Source organism: Colias croceus, chromosome 29, assembly GCF_905220415.1.
Source record: "Colias croceus chromosome 29, ilColCroc2.1".
Classification (NCBI taxonomy): Eukaryota; Metazoa; Arthropoda; class Insecta; order Lepidoptera; family Pieridae; genus Colias; species Colias croceus.
In genome coordinates this window covers 4,890,774-4,916,139 of record NC_059565.1, presented here as the reverse complement: position 1 = coordinate 4,916,139, position 25,366 = coordinate 4,890,774, and the positions used below count along the sequence as shown (strand labels likewise).

Below are 25,366 nucleotides of genomic sequence, written 5' to 3'. Positions count from 1 at the left end.
AGAAACTACTTGACTTATTTTGAATATTATTTCACCAATTTTTTCTAAGAAATTAGAGAAATTGGCGTACATACTACTCAATAGTTCTTTCATCAGCTGTCAAAAAATTGGTGAAGTCTGGCGACCCTGGGATCTTGCTCTATAAGTGACATACATATTTAATTTTTGTTTACATTAAATCAGATGCAATATCAGAAATTGTTACATTATTTAAACATCTTTGTAATTGATCACTTATCGTCGAATACTTAGTAACTTTTTTTTATTTAACAATTTCGAGTTTTCGAGAATCTATTAAAAACTATACATTTATTTTAAACATGTAACTTAAAAATTAGTTATTCGTCAAACTCTTTAATTTCTAAACGCATAATACTCGCGTACAAACACTAAAAAATACCACTTAATCTAACAAAAAAAACCATGCAACCAACCTTTCCCCAGAAACCCGGTGCCACCCGTAACCAAAACACACTGGTTTCTATAAAACGTCTGTATGTCTGTCCTTGACGCTTTACCCTTCGTCAGACGACGCTGTTCTTCTGCCATGGCATCAGCTTGGTCTTCTTTCGCGTAGTAGTCATCGAGCTGGTTGGCGGAAACGAACTCGTGGTCTTCTGAATAGTCAAGGATTGGAGCTGTTGGATTCATTGCTTGGTTCTCCACGTCGGCTATGCGGATGGAATTTTCTAGTTCCTGGAATAGTAGAAAAAGGTTTTAGGCACATAATCACTACATAGTATAAAACAAAGTCGCTTTCTCTGTCCCTATGTCCCTTTGTATGCTTAAATCTTTAAAACTACGCAACGGATTTTGATGCGGTTTTTTTTTAATAGATGGAGTGATTCAAGAGGAAGATTTTAGTATATAATTTAGTAGGTTTTAGAGAAAGTAGGCGAAGCCGCTGGTGGTAAGCTAGTAATATACATATTACTGATTACAGGATGTACATAGAAGAATCCTGTTGTTTTGAGGCTATGGGTAGCGCAAAAAGAGCAAACGATTCTTTAACTGTGCATTTACATCAAACGAGCAAATACTCATTCTAACCCCAATATGTTAATTTTTTTTAGTGTACACAGACATAGAGTACTCTTTCGTTGTTCTAAGTGCGTTCGAAAAGATTCTAGATGCAATGTTAGAACGTACTGAACATCACTGAATACGAGTTTTCGTTTACACTAAAAGATGACGAAATAATGCTCTGAACTCTAGCTTTATGTTCGTTTGATGTAAATGCGCCGTAATAAGGAATCTTATCTAAAAATGTACATTGTAGAATTTAGAGTAGATATGAGTTACAATTTACATACTTATGATTTATGGAGTAGGTAGTAGCAGAGCTTTTTTTTCGTTCGTTACGAACAGTTTTTGTCGCCCGTGCAGGTAATATTTAAATTTATTACAATTTTATTATCATCCAAAATCAGTAGTAATTACAAAAATACTATTTTTTTACGGAAATAAAACGATTTATTTTTGTATCACATCAGAATATCGAGTTTTGTCAACTACTTAAACAATCTTATACTTTACAAACTTTTTTTTATTAAATAAATGAATACAACAAAATAAATACATATTTCGGGACATATTTCACACACGGCACGATCTGAATTCTGATCCCGTACTAAGCTTTTCGCTTGTGTCAGTAGGATAGAAGATAAAACATATTCCTAACATTCTACAAGACAAATACATTGTTTACATCAGAACGTAAGGGATCTAGAAAATGTAGAATAACTAAATACTCGATACATTAGGCATTAGCATAGAAATTACGTGATAAGCATACTGCATAGTGCTAGCGTATGGTATTTGCGTTTTACTTATTATACATAATAATATGTAAAACCACGTGCGCTATAATATATTTTTTAACATAACATCACGTCTGAAGATATTCAAGTTAATCTTTATTTCTTTTGTTTTAACTTGAAGGAGAAACAAGTAAATGAAACATTCAGAATATAGGTATCCTTAATTATAGTAGCTTTCCGCACGCGGTTTCACCCGCGTTTACAAAGAAAAACCCGCATAGTTCCCGTTCCCGTGGGATTTTCGGGATAAAGCCCATGTGTTAATCCAAGTTATCCTCTATATTTGTGCTAATTTTCATTGTTATCGGTTCTGTAGTAGTTATTTGCGTGAAAGAGTAACAAACACACACACATCCATCCTTACAAACTTTTGCATTTATAATATTAGTAGGGGTGACGCAGGCTACGACTTTTTTCTATTTTAATCCAAAGTAATCAGGGTAAAGCTGGGGGCTTTGAATTATATAAAAAAAAAAAAAACATTTAGGTATAACATAATAATAATACAATAAATATATTTTAAAGTGAAACTTTTATTACATCGTCTCAAACTTTTTGGTCTGTGTAGCGCATGTCGCGTGACGCACGATACGTACGATAATTATCGTATAAATACGATAATCATTTTTAGTTAAATGTCTATAGTGTGAAAAAAAATTTCACTTCTACCGTGGTTTCATAAAACCACACAACATTTTTTATTTGTCTAAGATCGACAGAAGTCAGAACTAGTTTTTGAGTAAGTATATAATGTTTTTTTCCTGAATCACAGCCTTGTGCATTTTTATTTTTGCGACTAAAATTCGCTTTTTATGTATAAAAATAATATGTATAAATATATATGACAGACATTCTATTTATGTTTGTGTTGCGTATATTCCACCTTCTGCCTCAGATAATATGTATTTAAATTGGTTCAATAATGTGTCTAGTATTTATAAGAAACTTAACAGTGAACGATTGTTAATTATGGGCGATCTTAATTTTTATAGCTGTAGTGAAAATGTTATGTTGAGTTTTAATAGCTTTTTAGTTGAATGTAATTTGAGTCAATGCAATAACATTGTGAATAAGAATGGAAGAGTGTTGGATGCAGTTCTTACTGATGCAGAATTGAGTGTGCATAACGTTTGTGTATCAGCCGTGAATCCAGGTGAGGAATTATCTAGGATTGATGGCCATCATCCTCCATTAAACGTGAGTATAATTTATAAAATTTTCTCTCGGAGCCCAACGTTAGAGCCGGTTGTTACAGAAACCACTAGGAACTGGGATTTTAGTAAAGGGAATTACTTATCGTTACATTACAATGTTAAAAATTTTGATTGGAAAGAGATTTATAATATCCCTGAGGTAGATGATTCACTTGAATACTTTAACAGTACTATTTATGAATTTTTTGATCAATGTATTCCGAATAAAAAACCAAGGACGAATCGTCGTATTTATCCAGTATATTATAATAATGAAATCATACACAATTTAAAAATCAAAGCTCAATTACACTGGCAGTGGAAATTTCTTAATAACCGTGGAGCTTATGATGAATTTAAATTTTTAAGGTCAAAAATTAAAAATGATATTAATAAAGCACATAAGGATTTCTTAGATAAAATATCTACAAATTTAGTTAATACACCAACACAATTTTGGCAATATGTTAATTCACTGCGCAAAGGAAATAATAAAGAAACAATGGTAACCTTTAATGATACTGAGTACCGGGGTAAGGACATGGCAGAAGCGTTTGCTAAGCATTTCAAATCAGTGTTTTTAACTAATTCACCAAAACTAGACTTTGACTTTGCTAATTCTAAGGCTAGGTCCAGTTCACGTTTCTTCGATATAAAGGTTTTAAATAAAGATATAATCAGTCGATGTATAAAAAAATTAAAATCTAACGCTTCTCCTGGACCTGACATGATACCTGCTTATATCATTAAGGGTCTTGTGGAATACCTAATTGAACCTATAATGCACATATTCAATCTTATTCTGATGAAAGGTGTATACCCTACACTATGGAAGAAATCGCGAGTTATTCCGATTCCTAAATCAGGTAGTAGAACCAAAGTTGAAAATAAAAATAACTGCGTTAAAAACAACCGACTTCAAAAACGGAAAAGTAAGAAATAAAAAAGATTTGATATTATTAATTACTACATATTATTTTTATGTGCTATTTACTAAAAAGGTTTGATGTCGGTGCATGGGCTTAATACTAAGTGCTTAGTGTTTGGCACCGACTTCAAACCTATTTAATAAATAGCACATAAAAATAATATGTAGTAATTAATAATATCAAATCTTTTTTATTTCTTACTTTTCCGTTTTTGAAGTCGGTTGTTTTTAACGCAGTTATTTTTATTTAATACTTTTTAGTGTATTTTTCAACACGAATCAAACGAGCCCAAACTCGATAAAGTTGAGTCAATATATTACTGAGTTCCTATGGCCACCTTCCGATTCCATCATCCGATCAGCTCCATGTCATGATAATGTTTCATCGCTATCCAATTTACATTCGTATACAAAATTTCAGCTCAATCGGTTACCGGGAAGTGAATCAAAGTTACTTGCTACATTGAAATTAAGTCATCGAGTACAGACAAAAATGCTCATAAAATAAAAACTACTAGGCCTAGCCAAATAAAATTTTTATGGGACCAATTCGACACCATCCCGCATCGAACAAAAAAAGAATCACGTAAATCGGTTCAGAAACCTCGGAGTAATCGGTGTACATACATAAAAAAAAAAAAAAAAAAAAAAAAAATATACCGGCCGAATTGATAACCTCCTCCTTTTTTTTGAAGTCGGTTAATTATAGACCAGTGGCGATTTTATGTTCACTAGCCAAGGTATTTGAGATGTGTTTGCATTCTCAAATGCTACATGAATGCAAGCCATACATCTCTCCTCTTCAGCATGCTTTTTTACCACGCAGGTCGGTCGCTACAAATCTCATTTCACTTGTTGAGACATTATCACGTGAAATGGATAAACAGAATCAAGTCGATGTTATTTATCTCGATTTCCGCAAAGCTTTTGACCGTGTTGATAATGATGTACTGTTGTTGAAGTTAGCAGATCATGGATGTGGCCCGACTTTGCTCAAGCTGTTTTCTAATTATCTTAGGGATCGGAAACAATTTGTAAAATATGGCCCGTATATTTCAGAGTCTTATTCTACTCGATCTGGTATAAGTCAAGGATCAAATCTTGGTCCTTTGCTGTTTTTATTACTGATAAACGATTTACCGGATGTAATTGAAAAGTCGGATATCTTACTCTTTGCCGATGATGTTAAAATATTTAAAGTCATTAAATCGGATGAAGATTACTGCCGCTTGCAAACAGACGTAGATGCAGTTTATATGTGGAGTGTGGAGAACAAACTACACTTTAATATTGACAAGTGTGAATTTATGACATTTAGTCGTTCAGCCTATATACGGAACTATGTTTATAGTTTAGGACAGGATCGAATATCGCGTGTGATTAAAGTGCGCGACTTAGGTATCACATTCGTGCCTCATCTTTCATTTCATGAGCATATTCACAATGTTTCTAACGCTGCATACAAACGTTTAGGATTCTTACTGCGCAACTCTGTCGGACTTTCAGATAGCGCTATTAGAGTTCTCTACTCGGCACTTGTTAGGAGTATTCTAGAGACGAATTCCGTTGTCTGGAGTCCCTACGAGAAAAAATATATCCTTATGTTGGAGCAGGTGCAAAAGAAATTCTTAAGGTCCTTGTATGCAAGAAGTTATAATTATTACCCATATCTGTATCCCACAAAATTCTTGCTGGGTAGTTTGGGTTATAACTCGCTGGAACTTCGTAGAAGTCTATCAACTGTTAAATTTGCTCTTAACGTTTTATACAATGAAATAGATTCTAATGATTTATTAGAAATGCTCTTACGGCTAAATGTGCCTGATAATTATACACGGGCTCGAAGCCACCAACTGTTAGCTGCTTGGCGCACACGCACGGTTCAACGCCAGCAGTCTCCGGTGCCTCGCATGCTTTCGCTGCTGAACTCAATCCTCAATTCTGCACCAGTATATGATTTGTTTGTGTCAGGGATGGGAATGATAGGTGAAGAATGTAAGAGGTACCTAGAACTAAGGTTATAGTGATAAGTTTAGAATTAAGTTTAATATATGTATGGTTTGGCGTATGCCGTAAATAAATAAATAAATAAATAAATAAATAAATATGTATAAAAATCTTACACGTATATAACATGAATAAAGAATTGAGTTTGAGCTTAAGTTTGAGTCTGTATTTTTATTTTTTTGGCAAAATGTCTACATTTTGTCCGTTTATAAGATTTCAGCAAAAAAATTTGGCAAAAAAAAAATACCTTAACATTTAAATAAATACCTACTCGGATTTCTTTATTAGTATTATAAATTACTAATGTAAGGTCCGCCCCAGCTTCGCCCGTGGTACATATTCACGTTTTCTCTACATAAGAACCATCCTCGTACTACAAGGAATATAATAAAAAAAGAATTAAAGGAATCGGTTCAGCTGTTTTAAAGTTATGCGCTTACCAACACATTTTGGGATTCATTTTTATATTAAAGATTATTTCTCGTATTTCAACTGATTATCAAAATTGGGTTGAAAAAAAACAATAATTTACATGAGCCATTTTCGAGTCATGCAAATGTTGAAAAAAAAATGTTGTTTGCTGTTGCTAGGCAACCATGTGTTAGATATAGTTAGGTTAGGTCTTGGTTAGGTATATTCACTTATTGCAAAAAATCTTCTCTATATATTATTTTATTTTGGATGCAGTGTTGAAATGAACACAAAAATTTGCTGTTATGTAAATTTAATACCTATATACTTCATTAGTTTATTCCTATAATAATTATGAAGTCTAGTATAAAATTATTAATTTTTACCCTATATCTACACTAATATTATAAAGAGGAAAACTTTATTTGTTTGTTTGATTGTAATTTGTGATGAATAGGCTCATAAACTACTGGACCGATTTTAAAAATTCTTTCACCATTCGAAAGCTACATTATCCACGAGTAATATAGGCTAGGTTTCAACTTTCATCCCGTAAATCCCACGGGAACGGGAACTATGTGGGTTTTTCTTTCAAAACGCAGGCGAAGCCGCGGGCGAAAAGCAAGTTAATTCATAATCAATAAGCAAAAATTATTCTCCATATAATATCTGAGGTAAAAACCCAAACTAATAAAAAACACCGACTTGTTTTTAAAACACGTTTAGTCCAAAGAAACGGTGAGTTTTCATACGATATTTGATTTAATTGTCTGTTATTTTGTATTCGAGATTTACTTGCAACACAATATTGTAAAATACTATGTATTTTTGTAGATAAAAAAACAACTCGTGTAAGTTTACCATATTATGAGAATAATTTTAAAATCTATATACTTATGTACTTAACATTTTATTAATCTATAGGTAAGTACAAACACCAACACAAACACAAAAATTATTTTTATCGATAGACTACGTTCAGAATCGCTTTTTAATAGTCAAAATAGCTACATCATTAAAAAAAAACGTCGATTCAGAAAGCAGTTTCTACAGAGAAGAGCCGGCAAATATTATAAAAAAATGTATAGATTAAAAGATATTATATATAAAACGCTTATTTAAAGAACATATAAAATACATTAAAACAAACAAAAAGAAAGAGAGCGTGTGCGCCGAGCACATGTGTTAGAAGTGAAACTTCTTCAGCACGATTCAAAGATACTAAAATCATCGCCCTCTATGACTGTATTGCCATGACGGGACCTTGAAATTTTACTCTCAACGCGCCTGAAGAAGTTTCACTTCAAAAAGAAAATAAAAGAGAGAAATAAAATCATACAGAAAGAACAAAAAGATTGTTTCAAAACATATTATAAGTACCTACAATCTTAGTTCGAATTAAAAAAATATTGTTGAACATAAAGAAATACCCTTTTATCAAAAAAGGTTTTAAAACAAAACGCTTGTTACGGCCACAAGGATCAGAAAAAAAAGCAGATAAAGCATGGGGATTGGGGAATACCAAAAATTCGCTGTTTTTATTGCATTTTGTTTATCAAAATTGGATAATTTTTCAAATGTGTAGGTGTGTTTATGAATAACCTGTTCTTTCGTATATTTTTTTTTTATAAAATGATTTGACATTGCCATTACAATCGTTAGAATAATAACGACTTATCTAACTATACTTAAATAATTCACTACAACCAAAAAAATAGCACACTTAACTCAGTCTCTTTTGTGTGAGGTTAAAAATAAACTTGATAAATTTTGACAACAAAATAACCTATAAACTATAAATATATAACTATAAACGAAATAAAAATTGTACCTATAAAGCTTAAAAAATAAAAACAAAATAATTATGTGTAATTGTGTATCTGTAGCTGTTTTCCTGTTAGAAGGAACTATATGGTATAGGTATTTAAAGGTCAATGACAAATAATATACTGGTTTTGAGACAGGGTACCTACTAATTGATTTTTATAATTATAAACAGCATAATAACCCAATAAAATCTTAACTTTAAAGGTTTTTAAATGCATTTGAAAACGATTTTAGCTCAAAAACGAACGAATAGTTTCCCTTTTGAATCCATGGTAGAATTATTTCTACTTTTTATTTGCTGTTTGTTTATTTGTCAACGACTCAACCAAAACAATCTAGAAATAATTAATTAAAAAAATAAATTCCCGCAAAAATCTGCAAAATTGATACTTAGGTCTACCCTTTTTACAATTTTTCATAAATATTGTTCAACTCAGTGTATAAAATAACGTATGCGAAGTCAAACGCAAAAAACTATTGTAATAAAAATGATGACGATTCAATTTTAACGAAAACACTGCAAAACCGAATGACACGGATTTTAGTTAAAATGTAGGGCATTATTTATTTAACGCAACTCTCTTTAAAATACACATAACATTATTTATTTTAATTTGTTATCGGTACTTTTTTATTTATTCTCATAATTAAGAACATAAGCATTTTAAAACATTTTTTTTTTGTATGTCTGTTCTATACATATAATATTATTTTTCTAAATCTATATTATTATGTACATACGTATACCTCTATATAAAAATGAAACCAGTTTCGCGTTGTCACGGCGTCACGTGTGAACGGCTAAACTGATTTCGATAATTCTTTTTTTTTAATGTTTGTGGAAGTCCAAGGATGGTTCTTATGTAGAGAAAACGTAAATATGTACCACGGGCGAAGCCGGGGCGGACCGCTAGTATTAGATAAAATGTTACCTACGTTTTGAAATAATTATTATAAGCTACGTTATTAATAATTATAAATATTTTCCCAATTAAATAAATTGCATTAAACATAAAGAATTGGACATAAATAAATCAAGAAAATGCTCGTAAAAGTAAACATACCTACCTACTTAAATAAAAAAGATTTTTGTCATTTAGTTTGGTAAATTACGATTTTATAATATGACAGTTAATTTTGAATTTAATTTTTTACAAAAAAAACGTCCGCAAATTGTATCAAATATTTCCAAAATTCAAATCACTTAAAATTAACATAACCCGCCTAATTTCCAATATAAAAACTAAACTAATAAAATTCAACCAAAAAATATTCGCAAATTATTTCGACACTGAAATTTGCATTATTAAAAAAACCACTCAATTTGACATACCACAGACTAAATAATACGCAAATAATATTCTATATAATGACAGATAAAAAAGCACACACAAATATACATACCATTATGATACACTCACACACACACAATACACAAACTTTTTAAATTTTCAACGCCAAGTCTTCTACACAACCGCTCTAGGAGGCGGCGCGAAAAAAACTAAATTCTCTACAAAATATAATAAAAACTAGAGCATGGAGGCTGCGAATTAAATTACTTTTGCTCGCGTTCTCGAATTGTTTTACGGAAATGTATATTTTTGTAATTGATGTAAAAACCTGTGGTTTTGTTAATTTTCCAAATTCCATATACCTACCTATTTCTGTTATAAAAAATTCCTATTCTTCACGTCAAGTCTATTAACACTTCATTGTATAAAACAAAGTCGCTTTCTCTGTCTCTATGTCCCTATTAAAACTACGTAACGGATTTTGATTGGATTTATTTAATAAATAGCGTAGATAAATAGAGTAGAGTCAATAAATAGAGTAGAGTCTGTATCTATGTCCCTATTAAAACTACGTAACGGATTTGGATGCGGTTTTTTCTAATAGATAGAGTGCGGTTTCTCGAGGAAGGTTTTTAGACAAAGCGGGCGAAGCCGCGGGCGGAAACCTAGTAACTTATAAATGCATAAGTGTATGTGTATTGTGTATGTCTTTCTTTCACATTGCCAAAAAGCTTTTTAAAGACATGAAATCATTAAAAATATATATATTTTCGTAAATATACTCTACCAATACCTACATGAAGAGGATAAACTCAAAAACTGGGTAAGTATCTACTAAAACGCATTTTTTTTCAAATAGATGAATTCTTAAAACTCTATGTGTACACCCATAACAAGCAACCCGCCCAACTTTGCCACTAGCACGTGAGCTATCGTTTAAGATTATGTTTTTATAGACATGCTCACATTAGAGAAGCGGTATATGCCGGCTGCGCGAAGTTAGAGAAGAAAACAGGGATTTTCAGGAAAAATTTAGCAAAAAATTTTTGACGTAATTTTGTTGTTTCAGTATTTTTTACGTGACCAGTGTATGCAAAACTATAAGTCCCTTCGCGCTTAGTATACCAATAGTGGGACAACCTGTATAATACTCGTGTAAAATCAAACACAAGAAAAATTTGGCAGAAAATATATTATTTTCTAAGCAAATGCACATTTTTTTAAAGTTTAAATCCCAAACAACAAGAAATAATCCAGTCTAAAAGGAAATCCCATAGGTAAGACCATACGGCATAAGCCTTGTATCCACTTGAGCATGCTCAGTCGAATGAGCGGCTCATTTGGCCGAGCCGCTCAAGTGGAGACGCCTGAGCATGTTCGGGCCGCGCGTGCTCAGGCGTCTCCACTTGAGCGGCTCGGCCAAATGAGCCGCTCATTTGCCTGAGCATGCTCAAGTGGATACAAGGCTATACATTCAAGGTCGTAGCAAGGTGTATTCTAAAAATACATGTATGTAAGCAAAATAAGTAAAAACAACATAACTTGATGGTATAACTTCTCAACGATGGGACTGGATTTTTTACGTTTTTTTTTATTACTAGCTCTATAATTTACCGACTGCGTAAAAGATGTTTTTTTACTAGCTGTGCCTCGCGATTTTACCCGCATTGCTCAGCTCCTATTGCAGGTCTTAGCGTGATGATATATATCCTAGTGATGATATATTATATCCTATAGCTTTTCTCGATAAATGAGCTATCTAACACCGAAATAATTTTTCAAATCGGACCAGTAGTTCCTGAGATTAGCGCGTTCAAACATAAAAAAACGAAATCTTCAGCTTAATTATATTGAAAGCTATGCTTATTATTTCGATTTGTCGACTGCGAAAGTTTCTAAAATATTAATGATTAGGGAATAAATTTATTTCAAACACATTTATTTTAGCTACACCTGTATGGTTGTTTATAACCGACTCCTGTAGACGGACAGATTTAATTCAAACTTTGTACACATACTATCAAGGATCGGTGACAATACAATATGTAATTTCATGAGTTTATCATAGTGCAGTTTTTAATATTTTTACTATTTAAAGTCGATAAGACTTAGAATCATTAATTAAAACTAATCATTGACACATAAATAAAGAATGATAATTTGTATAATAATATTATAATTAGTATTCTATAGTTCTACTATACGTAGGTATAGTACTAGGATACCACAATCTTGCAAACATCAATGGAATAACAATATTATCATGTATAAGCTTTATTACAATTTAAAATGCTTTTAAACTGGATTACAGTAAAAGTTCTTTATTCGCGGGTAATAGGTTCCGTAAATATGCCGCGAATAGAGAAACCGTGAATAAGGAATGGTAATTTGTATGGGGTTATAGGGGATACGTTCCTAGGCGACGAAATAAATAAGCAAATACATAAAGAAATCAGTTTGATTGAAGTTTTTTATACATATTTATTAATTACCATTTAATTACACAATAGCTTGGCACTTTTTACTTGTTTTTTTTAGTCGACATTATAAATTCGTAGCCCATGCAGCGATTCGATCCGCGAATAAAGAATTTAATGCCGTGAATATAGGAATTAGGTCGCATTTTTTCCATCCGCGAATAGTGAAACCGCGAATGAAGGAAGCGCGAATAAGGAGCTTTTACTGTATTTATGTGTTTTTTTATTTATTTAGTTTAAGCGAAAGTCTGTCTGTCTCTTGAAATTTAGAAAAAAATCTATATCATCAATATTATAAAGCTGAAGAGTTTGTTTGTTTGAACGCGCTAATCTCAAGAACTACTGGTCCGATTTGAATAATTTTTTAGGTGTTGGGTAGCCCATTTATCGAGGAAGGCTATAGGCTATATAACATCACGTTAAGACGAACAGGAGCAGAGCCACGCGTGTTCTAATTAGCGTGATGCCTTATAGCCTTCCTCGATAAATGGACTACACCGAAAGAATTTTTCAAAACGGACCAATAGTTCCTGAGATGAACACGTTCAAACAAACAAACAAACCCTTCAGCTTGTATAAGTATAGATATACTCACATGTAAGTTATCCTGTAGTTCTTTACTCAGCCGCCTGACGTTCTCCAACTCTAGTAACTGCGCCTGGCTCGGCTTGCCGTACACATCTATCGATATAGCCTCGCCACGATATTGGGAGTCCACCCATTGTGTGATCTTGTCTTTTGTTAGGTCTGTTCGTTGGAGGGGTGATTCTTCCTCTGTGAAATTCATTGTTCTGTAAAAAAAGGTAGTGAATGATAAATGTGTATAATTATAACTTTTTGTATAAACATGTAATAAACTTATTTTAAACTGTAAAAGGTTGTTTATTGAAAGACTAGCTGTGCTGCGCGGTTTCACCCGCATTTCTCCGCTCCTGTTGGTCGTAGCGTGATGATATATAGCCTATAGCCTTCCTCGATAAATGGACTATCTAACACCGAAAGAATTTTTCAAATCGGATTAGTAGTTCCTGAGATTAGCGCGTTCAAACAAACAAACTCATAAATTAATGTACCTTTAAATTAGTAGTTTATTATTTCTAACACAGACAAAGTCACAGCATTTTAAGTAACTCAATAATATTAAAAAAATGTATCCAATTACACAATATAAATTACGTCACATGAACTAAAATAAATAAAAACCATGAAACCATATCCTATCCTTTCATTTTACGGTTAATGCGGAAATTAAACATTTCCCTAAAAACTACTTAAAATAATCAATATTACTTAAATACATTTTTTTTATATTATTAAAACTTGAATCAATAAGTAATTTACCGGATAAATCCCATGTCCTTTGAAGGAATTCCGATACAAAAAAACCTTTATGTAATTTCATGTATATTATATGTATTTTAAATTGCATCCAAATCGGTACAGCATTTGAGGAAAAGACAGACAAACATCTTGATATTGATAGAAATCTGTACATATAATAAAACCGTAGGAAAGTTAAAACTTTACATTGAATATTTTTTTTAAAGAATATTTGGGCCGTGATCTATAATTAATCGATATCGAATTTTTATCTGTTTGTCTGTATGTATGTCCGGGATAAGTGCGCGGTAAGCTAGTAAGGACTATAAGTTAATCTTAAAATAATGTATTTTTCATTGCCCTTATGTATCTCATCTTCACTAGATTATTTTTCAACTGTGAGCACGTGATGTTATTCATATAAACTAAGTTACGGTCTACCAACTTAAATAACTTAAGCAAGGTCAATGGAACGTGATATTATGTTTCGAAACTGGGAAGTTACTTATATGACGTCATTTTTAAGTTATATCATAAAATTTGTTGGGTCATTTTCGTCTATAAATTTTCAAAACGTAAAAAAATCCCTACTAATATTATAAATGCGAAAGTAACTCTATCTGTCTGTTATACGCTTTCCCGCTTAAACCTCTCAACCGATTTTGATGAAATTTGGCACAGACTATCTTTAGACCCTGAGAAAGAACATAGGCTACCTTTTATTGCGAATATGTACCACGGGCGAAGCCAGGGCGGACCGCTAGTAATAAATATAAACAATTAATATGATAATGCAAATGTTTGGTTACACGCTATTTCTATACTGCTTAACAGATTTGGGTGGATTTTAATAGATAGATAGATTTTTTTTTCTTTTTGTGTAAGTTACATTTATGTTATGTACTAAAATTATTGAAACAAAGGTTTCCTTTTATTTTTTGTTTAATATCTATACGTGCTTTTAATATAATTATTATCTGTACATAGTATAAAACAAAGTCGCTTTTTCTGTCCCTATGTCCCTTAATTATGCTTAAATCTTTAAAATTACGCAACGGATTTTGATGCGGTTTTTTTTTAATAGATAGAGTGATTCAAGAGGAAGGTTTTAGTATATAATTTATTAGGTTTAAGACAAAACGGGCGAAGCCGAGGGCGGTAAGCTAGTATTCTATAAATTCGTCTTTGACATAAAAATGCAGACCTTCATTAAAATGCAATGATTATCCTTACATTGTTTATGTTATAAACATTTTAGAGAAGTTGTTAGTCATTTGTTAAAAATTAAAATCCTTGTCATACTCCTTAAGGTCGAATTTTAATAATAAATGGTTCTGTATCTACCTACCGTATCTATACTAATATTATAAAGCTGAAGAGTTTGTTTGTTTGAACGCGCTAATCTCAGGAACTACTGGTCCGATTTGAAAAATTCTTTTCGTGTTAGATAGCTCATTTATCGAGGAAGATTATAGGCTATCATCACGCTACGGCCAACAGGAGTGGAGCTACGGGGGTGAAACCGCGCGGAGCAGCTAGCTAATAATTCAATTTAAAAAGTAAGTAATATTAATTATTTTGTAGATAATATATTATTAACTAGCGGTCCACCCCGGCTTCGCCCGTGGTACATATTCACGTTTTCTCTACATAAGAACCATCCTCGTACTTCAAGGAATATAATAAAAAAATAATTAAAGAAATCGGTTCAGCTGTTCTAAAGTTATGCGCTTACCAACACATTTTGGGATTCATTTTTTATATTATAGATTACCTGTGTTTTTTGTTAGATTTGCAAGTTTATTTTACATGCCGATTTGAAAAGATCCAATTTGACAGGCAATTATGGATTGGAAACCCGAAACTTATAATGTGATGTACCTATTGCAAAAAGCCGTAGGTAATAAAAACAAATAACATAAGCTATGTTTAATTAATATGTCCATATAAGATAAATTTTAAAAAGATCATGATTAGGTAAATATTATTAAATAAAAAATTTGGATAACGAAACACTAGGTATTTTGCGAGCTGTTTTTCAGAGTTAAAAAAACTAACCTCTAAAAAATCGTGTCGGAAAAAATTAAAAGATATACTTTTAAATGCTTTATAAAATATTCTAATTCTACGGAACCCTCATAAGACAATAAGAATACAAAACCGGTCAAATTAGAACATTAAATATCAATCGTAAGTTGAACTTGACTCGATTGACCTGTTATGGTAATTATACATTGACCATTAGGAGAATGACCATTTATTCCTTACTAGCTTTCCGCCCGCGGCTTCGTTCGCATTTTCTAAGAAAAACCCGCATAGTTCCCGTTCCCATGGGATTTCCAGGACAAAAACTATCCTTTATGTTAATCCAAGTTACCCTCTATATGTGTGCTAAATTTCAATGTAATCGGTTCAGTAGTATTTGCATGAAAGAGTTACAAACACACACACATCCTCACAAACTTTCGCATTTATAATATTAGTAGGATTAAAAATTTGCTTAATACATTATACCCAATATCCCATCCTACGCCTTCTACCAAATGTATAAGAGGTCAATTAAAAGTTAAATTCAGTTTTAGTTATGTCTAGAAACTAATTATAAGCCCATATATGGTCCCACTGCTGGGACACGGACCTCCTATGAGGGTACAGGCCATAATCCACCACGCTGGCACAGAATACATAACAGTAGTTAGCTAAACGCTAACGCTGGCCCTATGTTTGGAAAAGGTCAATATCTAATATCCTACTAATAATTATTATAAATGCGAAAGTTTGTATGGATGTATGGATGTTTGTTACTCTTTCACGTAAAAACTACTGAACCGATTACAATGAAATTTAGCACACATATAGAGGGTAACTTGGATTAACACATAGGATAGTTTTTATCCCGGAAATCCCACGGGAACGGGAACTATGCGGGTTTTCCTCTGCAAACGCGGGCGAAGCCGCGGGCGGACATCTAGTTATTTTATATTTTTATGAATGTAGTTTCTGAATACAGCTTTGAAAATATTATTCTCTCGTATCTTGCCCTCAAAAGGCATGGAAAAAATACATCATCACTACATAAAACAAAGCTGTCACTCTTTAGGTCTGCTTAAATTTTGAAAAATACGCAACGGTTTTTGAAGTGAAAACTTCTTTAGCGGCGTTGGGTATAAAATCTTAAACTCGCGTCAGGACACGTGGCCTTTTTTTTATAGTGGAGAATGCATTTAGGCATACCCAGGGCACTCGGGGAAAGAGCCCTGGGTTATGTCGGACTCACCCTGCTGAGTGCTGGGACCTACCGACTAAACTCCACTGTGTTCCGCCGCGGCCGTGCCGCTTTATAGACGGGGCCGCGGGTATAGGACACGTGGCCTGATCGAAAAAGCGTAAGACGGATTTTTTTTTTAGCCCTTATATTCCAATTTCCATGCGTAAGACGGATATCATTCCAAAATATCAAACATGCTGAACGTTAATAATCAAGTTTTCACTTCTGCCGGCACTCCCGGAGTGCAACCCGTCTTTTTTTTACAGGTAGAGTGATTCGTAAGTATTTTTTATGTGCTCAGCGTATGCAAAACTATAACCTCCTTTGAGCTTAGTATACCAACAGTGGGACACCCTGTATAATAATTTATAAGGTTATAGTCAAAGCGGGCGAAGCCGTGACGAAAGAGAATCTTTTTTTAAATAAGTATTTGATAAACTGCATCTTCATTATCAATTATTTTTTTATATATTATGTTTATATTATTCTAGAATACATTGACTAATGAGTATAAAATTAAAAATATTCCACTAAATTTAACCTTGCAGCAGTTGTTCCGTACGAAATCAGACTTCCTGCTTATTTAAGATTTTATTTATTTACGTAAAAATATATCGAAGTAGGAAATCGGTAAAAGCGACTACATGTGTAATATTACATACCTACTAGGGGAGTCCCGCGACTTTATTTACATGAAATGAGAAGAATTTGTTTTCTTTTTTTCAAGTGACAGCTTGGCAAATCGTAGAACTTTTTCCGTCATGGAAATTCAAATGTATTCCTTCACCGATTTGAATAGATAAAACAATATTTTCTCTTGTTTTTGTTTTGTATGTTTTTGACCCTTGGCAAAAATATTATTCTTTCTTGGTTCTGTTATATTATTAACTATTATGCAAAATACACAATTATTTAAAGTTAAGTTACCCGTCGTTACTTAATATTATAAAGCTGAAGAGTTTGTTTGTTTGAACGCGCTAATATCAAGAACTACTGTCCGATTTGAAAAATTCTTTCAGTGTTAGATAGCCCATTATTCGAAGAAGGCATATTTTACAACGCGGGTAAAACCGCGGGACGCGGCTAGTTGTGAAAAAATTGTATTTCATTTCATTGTAATCGGTTCAGTAGTATTTGCGTGAAAGAGTAAAGTAAACAAACATACATACACATAATATATCCATCCTCACAAACATTCGCATTTATAATACTTATTAGTAGCATATTTTATTCAATAGGATTACAATATTGTGAGCAGACATTGGAAGTAATTAATATCTGTAATCAGAGAAATATGTAATTCTCTAGCTAACCTTGTATTTACCTTGCTACTAAATTGTTATGGTCAAGAACACATTATATGTATAGCGCGCAAGAGCAACTTTTGTCTCCGCAACTATTTTGTCTCTCCCATCAACTCTATGGGGAGTTGCGTCGCTACGTGCGCGCACTTTCTTACTAGCCCATAGAGTTGATCATTGATGGGAGAGACAAAATAGTTGCGGAGACAAAAGTTGCTCTTGCGCGCTAGCTCTTATTCTAATGTTATGCTAAAGTCTATTTGTTACGCTTTCACGACTACAGAGCGCAATTTTTGAAGAAAATTTCGAATTCCCAGGGTCAAACACAAGATACTTTTATAGCAAAAATATTAAAATATAAAAAGACTAGCAGTCCGCCCCGGCTTCGCCCGTGGTACATATTTCGCAATAAAAGGTAGCCTATGTTCTTTCTCAGGGTCTTAAGATTGTCTGTGCCAAATCTCATCAAAATCGGTTGAGAGGTTTAATCGGGAAAGCGTAACATACAGACAGACAGAGTTACTTACGCATTTATAATTTATTAAATATGGATTATAACGTTAGCAATATATTTTAAGTTTTAACGTTCCGAATTGAAATAGTCAAATAGAAAAATGATATTTTTTTCTTACATTGTATGTAATAGGTACTTATAAGTAGGTATTGATTCTTACATAATTTATTTGACTATCTGTATTTCTACCATAGAATTAATTCTTGAGTACCTATATTGAAAACATAGCAAATAAATTTTTATTAATGAAAAACGTTTCATTATTTACTTAATTATGTTTGTGTCTAACACCGAAGTATCTGAACCGATTTTGGTACGACTTTCAAATTTCAATAGCAGTTGATGTTATATCGAGCATAAAAAATTTAAAAAAATACCTGCGCTACTTTGCAAAAAATAGATTTGCATACAAATATTTTGATTTCCGAATATGACGTCATTTACACAATATAATTTATTATAAACAAGCTTGACCTTCAGAACAATAAAAACTAACATTGCATTTAAAATATAATATCACAAGGAAACCGTTATTTAGTATAATAACAATTTATTACGTATTGTGTATTACATAAGTAATATTTAAGTGAAGCCACGAAAACAGCGGTTTTATAACTTAACTAGATTTCCGCCCGCGTTTTAGAAAGAAAGAAAGAAAGAAAGAAAATAAATTTATTTGTACCGATGCACATTAGTAAAAATAAAATAAATAAAATTAACTTATAACTAGTTACAATGGCACAAAATGGATAGTATCCACTCAGTAGTTTGAGAATCTAAGGACATAATATAAGACACTTAGATTCTCTACTGATTTTCCGTGGACACCACATATTGACATCCTGACAAAGTAAAACCCGCATAGTTCCCGTTCCCATGCGATTTCCGGGATTAAACCTATCCTATGTGTTAATCCAAATTCCAAGTTGCCCTCTATATGAGTGCTAAATTTCATTGTAATCGGTTCAGTAGTATTTGCGTGAAAGAGTAACATACACACACATACACATCCATCCTCACAAACTTTTGCATATTTTATAATATTAGTACGTCGTTCTGCTTTACCCTTATCACTTAGGGGTATAAAGAATAGATGTTGTCCGATTCTCAGATTTACCCAATAGGCAATATTTCATGACAATGGGTCTTGCTGTTTTGGAGGAGTATGGTAACTGTGTCACGACAAGTAATAACTGCGTTAAAAACAACCGACTTCAAACTTGCAAAATTTACAAATACCTACAGACAAAAATGCTCATAAAATAAAAAATACTGGGCCTATCCGAATAAAATTTTTATGGGACCAATTCGACACCATCCCGCATCGAACAAAAAAAGAATCACGTAAATCGGTTCAGAAACCTCGGAGTAATCGGTGTACATACTTTAAAAAAAAACATACCGGCCGAATTGATAATTTTTTTGAAGTCGGTTAAAAACTTTATATAGGTATAAGAAGAGAATATAATTTAGAAGACTAGCTTTATTCCAAGGCTTTACGTGTGTAAGAAAATGGACAGTAAGTAACTAATGTGCCAATTTAGTACTATAATCAATATATAATTTCATAGAGTTCCGATCAGCTGTTTTTTAGTAAAACAATAACGAATATAGTAGCCTAATAATTTCGTCTCTCTTAGTTTGTACTAATACTATTAATTATGAAAAAAATATATGTTAGCTTGTGTACACCTCAAAAAATGGAAAAAATCTGTAACGAAATCTAATCTAATCTAATATAATAATATATTATAAAGGCGAAAGTTTGTATGGATGTATGGATGTATGGATGTTTGTAACTCTTTCACGTAAAAACTACTGAACCGATTACAATGAAATTTAGCACACATATAGAGGGTAACTTGGATTAACACATAGAATAGTTTTTATCCCGGAAATCCCATGGGAACGGGAACTATGCGGGTTTTCCTTTGTAAACGCGGGCGAAGGCGCGGGCGGAAATCTAGTAAATTCAATAAATTCAAAATCATAAAAATTGTTCACCGATTCTCACAAATAAAATAATGTCATTTATTAATGTTATATTTAAATACATGATTAACATCACGTGATACAATATAAAATGTAAATCATTCTCATTGTTGAAACACTATACTAAACATTGAAATACATTTGCATAAATAAATTAACGTTCATTCGTATTAATTAATCTATACATATAACTAGCGGTCCGCCCCGGCTTCGCCCGTGGTACATATTAACGTTTTCTCTACATAAGAACCATCCTCGTACTTCAAGGAATATAATAAAAAAAGAATTATCGAAATCGGTTCAGCCGTTCTCGAGTTATGGAATTACAACGAAAAGTGGCATTGATTTTTATATATTAGATAAATCTATACATATAATAAATCTGTAGAAGGGTCAATTCTGTACATTGAAAATATTGAAAAAATAAATAGCAGGGGTGTTACTGGATCGATACCAAACCCAAATATGTGATTAAAAAAATTTTTGTCTGTCTGTCTGTCTGTCTGTCTGTATGTTCAGGCATCACGTGAAAACTAACGGTTCGATTTCGATGAAACTTGGTATAATTATACCTTATTATCCTGGGCATAAAATAGGATACTTTTTATCCCGGAAAATTACGTAGAAAAAAATAAATCTTCATTTTTCCGCGCGGACGGAGTCGCGGGCGGAAGCTAGTGAATTAATATTTTAAGACGTCATAGTGCAATGTAAACATGTTATTTTAGTTACGTTACAGTTTGAATACGAATGAAAACAGGTATTTTGTAGCAAATACTTACACTGGTCGTGGGTTCGATTCCCACCCGGAGAAAATATTTGTGTGATGAACATAATATGTTTGCTCTGTGTCTGGGTGTTAATTATCTATATAAGTATTTATTTAAAATTATATATGTATGTTTATTAGCCATACGGTTTCCATACAAACGAAAGCTTAGTATGGGATCAGATCTTAGTGTGAAAATTGTCCTGAAATATTTATTTATTTAATAAATAAATTAATAACTGCAGATACATTGGAGAATGATCACGGGTGGTATCGGTAAAATTGCCGGTGTGTCATGTGTTGCTAATATTTTAAATTCCTATTTTGTTTTTGTTTTGAAACATAAATCCATCTCTCTTCGTCTACATTGAGTTGCTTGGAAGAAATCGCTCACGAGCGATAAAGCCGCTCTTTGTACATATTTATTTTATAAGTTTTTTCTATATCATAAGTTCATTCATTGTTAATCATTTATATCATAAGTTATCTCAACCATGAAACAAACCGTATTTCTGTGTATACACTATACAGGGTGTAATCGTTAAGTGTGCACAGGCGATTTTTCCGTAAGTATTACATGTAACAGAAAACTTTAAACTGATATCGAAAGTACTTAACCTGATGAGTAAAATGGCCGTAATGAATTTTTAAAAATAAATCGAGAAATATCAAAAAAAATATCTTTGAACCCTCCCATACATTAAGTGTGAAATATGAATATCCCATATACTTACATTTAATATGAAAGACTTTAGCTTTCTTTTTCTTTTTTTGGTTTTCTGCTTTAAATACTTCGCAAATTTGAAGTGGCATTTTCCACGCTTTTTCCGGACTTTTTCACGCTCTTTCCGGATATTTTCCGGGGATTTCCCAGGCATTTTCCAGGGATTTTCCAGACATTTTCCACGCTTTTCCTGGACATTTTCACGCATTTTCCGGACATTTTCCGGGAATTTTCCGGCCATTTTCCAGGCATTTTCCGGGGATTTTCCAGGCATTTTCCACGCTTTTCCCGGTCATTTTCACACATTTTCCGGATATTTTCTGGGCATTTCCCAGGCATTTTCCGGAGATTTTCCACGCTTTTCCCGGACATTTTCACGCATTTTCCGGATAGTTTCCGGGAATTTTCCGGGCAATTGCCAAAATGCCTGGAAAATGCCTGGGAATTGCCCGGAAAATCCCCGGAAACGGCCATTTTACTCACTAGGTTAAGTAGTTTCGATATCAATTTAAAGTTTTTTGTTATCTGTAATACTTACGGAAAAATCGCCTGTGCACACTTAACGATTACACCCTGTATACAATAAAGAGTATTCATTCCTTCATTCATTCTCTTCGCTTCAATCTCGTCCGCTTAGCTTAAAATCGCTAATTTCATGGCTCCACAGAACTACGTGATGTACAAACGACGTGTGCGGTGGCCTCAATTTAATCAAGTTTAATGGTAAAGGAAAAATTCGCTCAATTTTGGTGCAGCGGATGCTGATAAAGTGTTTGGACCGTGATTATCATTCGCGGAATCTATGCTAATACAAAAAAATGTGTTTTTTTTTGTATGTTTGTATAATAAAACCTCAAAAAGGCAATTCTTTCAGTATTAGGAAACTATCTAGGTGTAGGTACATCTTTGATCCTTTAATTATTATTAAAAAATAATGAATAATAGTAATAAATTAATATATTATATATAGAGATTTTAATATCATCACGTTCGTTGTAAATATCACGATTCTATATAATATGTACAAAAAATATTTAAAACTAACCAAATCCCGCGACTTTGTTTACTTTGTAAACATTATTTACATATCTAGGTACCTACACTAATATTATAAAGAGGAAAACTTTGTTTGTTTGTTGGATTGTAATGAATAGGCTCATAAACTACTGGACCGATTTTAAAAATTCTTTCACCATTCGAAAGCTACATTATCCACGAGTAATATAGGATAGGTTTTATCCCGGAAATTCCACGGGAACGGGAACTATGCGAGTTTTTCTTTGAAACCGCGGACGGAGCCGCCGGCGGAAAGCTATAGTCTATCTATAATATAAAAATGAATCGCAAAATGTGTTGGTAAGAGCAAAATTCGAGAACGGCTGAACCGATTTCGTTAATCCTTTTTTTATAATATTTTGAAGTAACCAGGGTGGTTCTTTTGGGGAGAAAACGTAAATTTGTCACGGGCGAAGCCGGGGCGGACTGCTAATAAATAATAAAATCTCTATGAAAATTTATCCAGATCAGCTGTTTTTGCGTGATAGAGTCACAATACTAGTTAAAAAAAAAAAGAGTAACAAACTTTCTTATAATATTAATAGCATAGAATATAAAATATATATATTATGATTTGTAAGTGAAATCTCAATAATTTAAATAGTTCACGACCTTTCATTGTATTCAAAGACCAATTAAAATAGACCTCTTCTGTTTCGAACAGTATTTACGTCAGAGAGGTCAATTTATAATAGATGCTACTTCAAACTGTGATTAAAATAATTGAGTATGCATGAATAATAGGCAAATCATACATTATTTTGTTTTTGAGTAGATCACTACATAGAACAAACGAAATAACTGCTGTCTGTCCGTCCGTATATATGTTACAGTCAAAACCCTGAACCAGTCAATAACGTTATTGACCGGTAAAATCAGTTAATAAGGATATTGACTAAGGGCGTCGGTTAATATCCTTATTAACTGATTTTATCTGATTAAACCAGTTAATAACGTTATTGACTAAGGGCATCGGTCAATATCCTTATTAACTGATTTTAAGTCGAGACATCTAGTCAATATAGGTTTTAACCGACGTGCCCAGTCAAAACTCATAAAAAGTTAAGGACGTTAGTGAAATTATACTAGAAAATCATTTAAAAAGGTTCATAAAACTTTTTAAAGTGCAATATTTTGAGTTTTATGTTTTATTAATTAATTCGGGGTATTGTTTGTAAACTGCAACCGCGCGAGAATACGTGCCCCATTATCCTTATAATAACCGACGCCCTTAGTCAATATCCTTATTAACTGATTTTACCGGTCAATAACGTTATTGACTGGTTCAGGGTTTTGACTGTAACATATATGCTTAAATCTTGAAAACTACGCAACGGATTTTGATGCGGCTCTTTATATAAATATAGTGATTCTCGGGGAAGATTTTGGTATATAATTTATTACGTTTTACACAAAGCGGGTGAAGCCGCGGGCGGAAAGCTAGTAATATAATAAATCCAAAATTGATTGTTTAATTTTTTTTTAAATAATACATTAAAATGACTATGAAAAGGTTATCCTATTAACGTCTAACACGAAGAATCGTAAATCATTCCAAACAGCTGATTAAGTTTTACATCGAGAAAAATAAGACTTCTTTCGATGCAATTTTTGTTGCGATTTTTTATTTAGACGTATTAGCACACATGATACCTTTCATGCATTCTATAATTTAATTTTTATAAGTAAAACTAGCTTTCCGCCCGCGGCTTCGCCCGCGTTTTCAAAGAAAAACCCGTTCCCGTAGGATTTCCGGGATAAAACCTATCCTATGTCCTTTCTCGGGTATCAAAATATCTCTGTACCAAATTTCATGCAAATTGGTTCAGTAGTTAAAGCGTGATTAAGTAACAGACAGACAGACAGAGTTACTTTCGCATTTATAATAATAATATGGATTATGTAATTACGTGGGTCATTAGGTTTATAAATAACTAGCGGTCCGCCCCGGCTTCGCCCGTGGTACATATTTCGCATTAAAAAGTAGCCTATGTTCTTTCTCAGGGTCTAAAGATTGTCTGTGCCAAATTTCATCAAAATCGGTCCAGTAGTTTATGAGCCTATTCATTACAATCAAACAAACAAACAAAGTTTTCCTCTTTATAATATTAGTGTAGAATAGCTGCGCTCCGCGGTTTCACTCGCGTGGTTCCACTCCTATTGGTCTTAGCCTGATGATACAATATGACCTATACCTAAGCCTTCCTCGATAAATGGGCTATCTAACACCGAAAGAATTTTTCAAATCGGACCAGTAGTTCTTGAGATAGCGCGTTCAAACAAACAAACAAACTCTTTATAATATTTTCTATATAAAAGTGATTTACCACACAATTTGTCACAAAACAATCGAAGCCACGAACTGTAAATTGTATTATATTATATAAAAAACTTACCAATTTCTAATTTTCACAGACGTCCTACAACCTACACTACAAGGGAGTGAAATAACACTGATATAAAGAAC

The 25,366-nt window shown here is 32.7% G+C and overlaps 1 protein-coding gene across 1 annotated transcript in view; it reads right to left on the bottom strand.

The window, feature by feature from the left end:
- LOC123704443 (fatty acyl-CoA reductase wat-like) overlaps nt 1-25,366 on the bottom strand; it is a 42,938-nt gene extending 17,572 nt beyond the window's left edge. The window contains exons 1-3 of the mRNA XM_045652832.1: nt 25,296-25,366; nt 12,551-12,746; nt 435-696 (exon numbers count right to left, since the gene is read on the bottom strand). Coding sequence (XP_045508788.1) covers nt 435-696; nt 12,551-12,742 — 454 coding nt within the window. The 5' untranslated portion in view covers nt 12,743-12,746; nt 25,296-25,366. The remainder of the gene's footprint in view (nt 1-434; nt 697-12,550; nt 12,747-25,295) is intronic.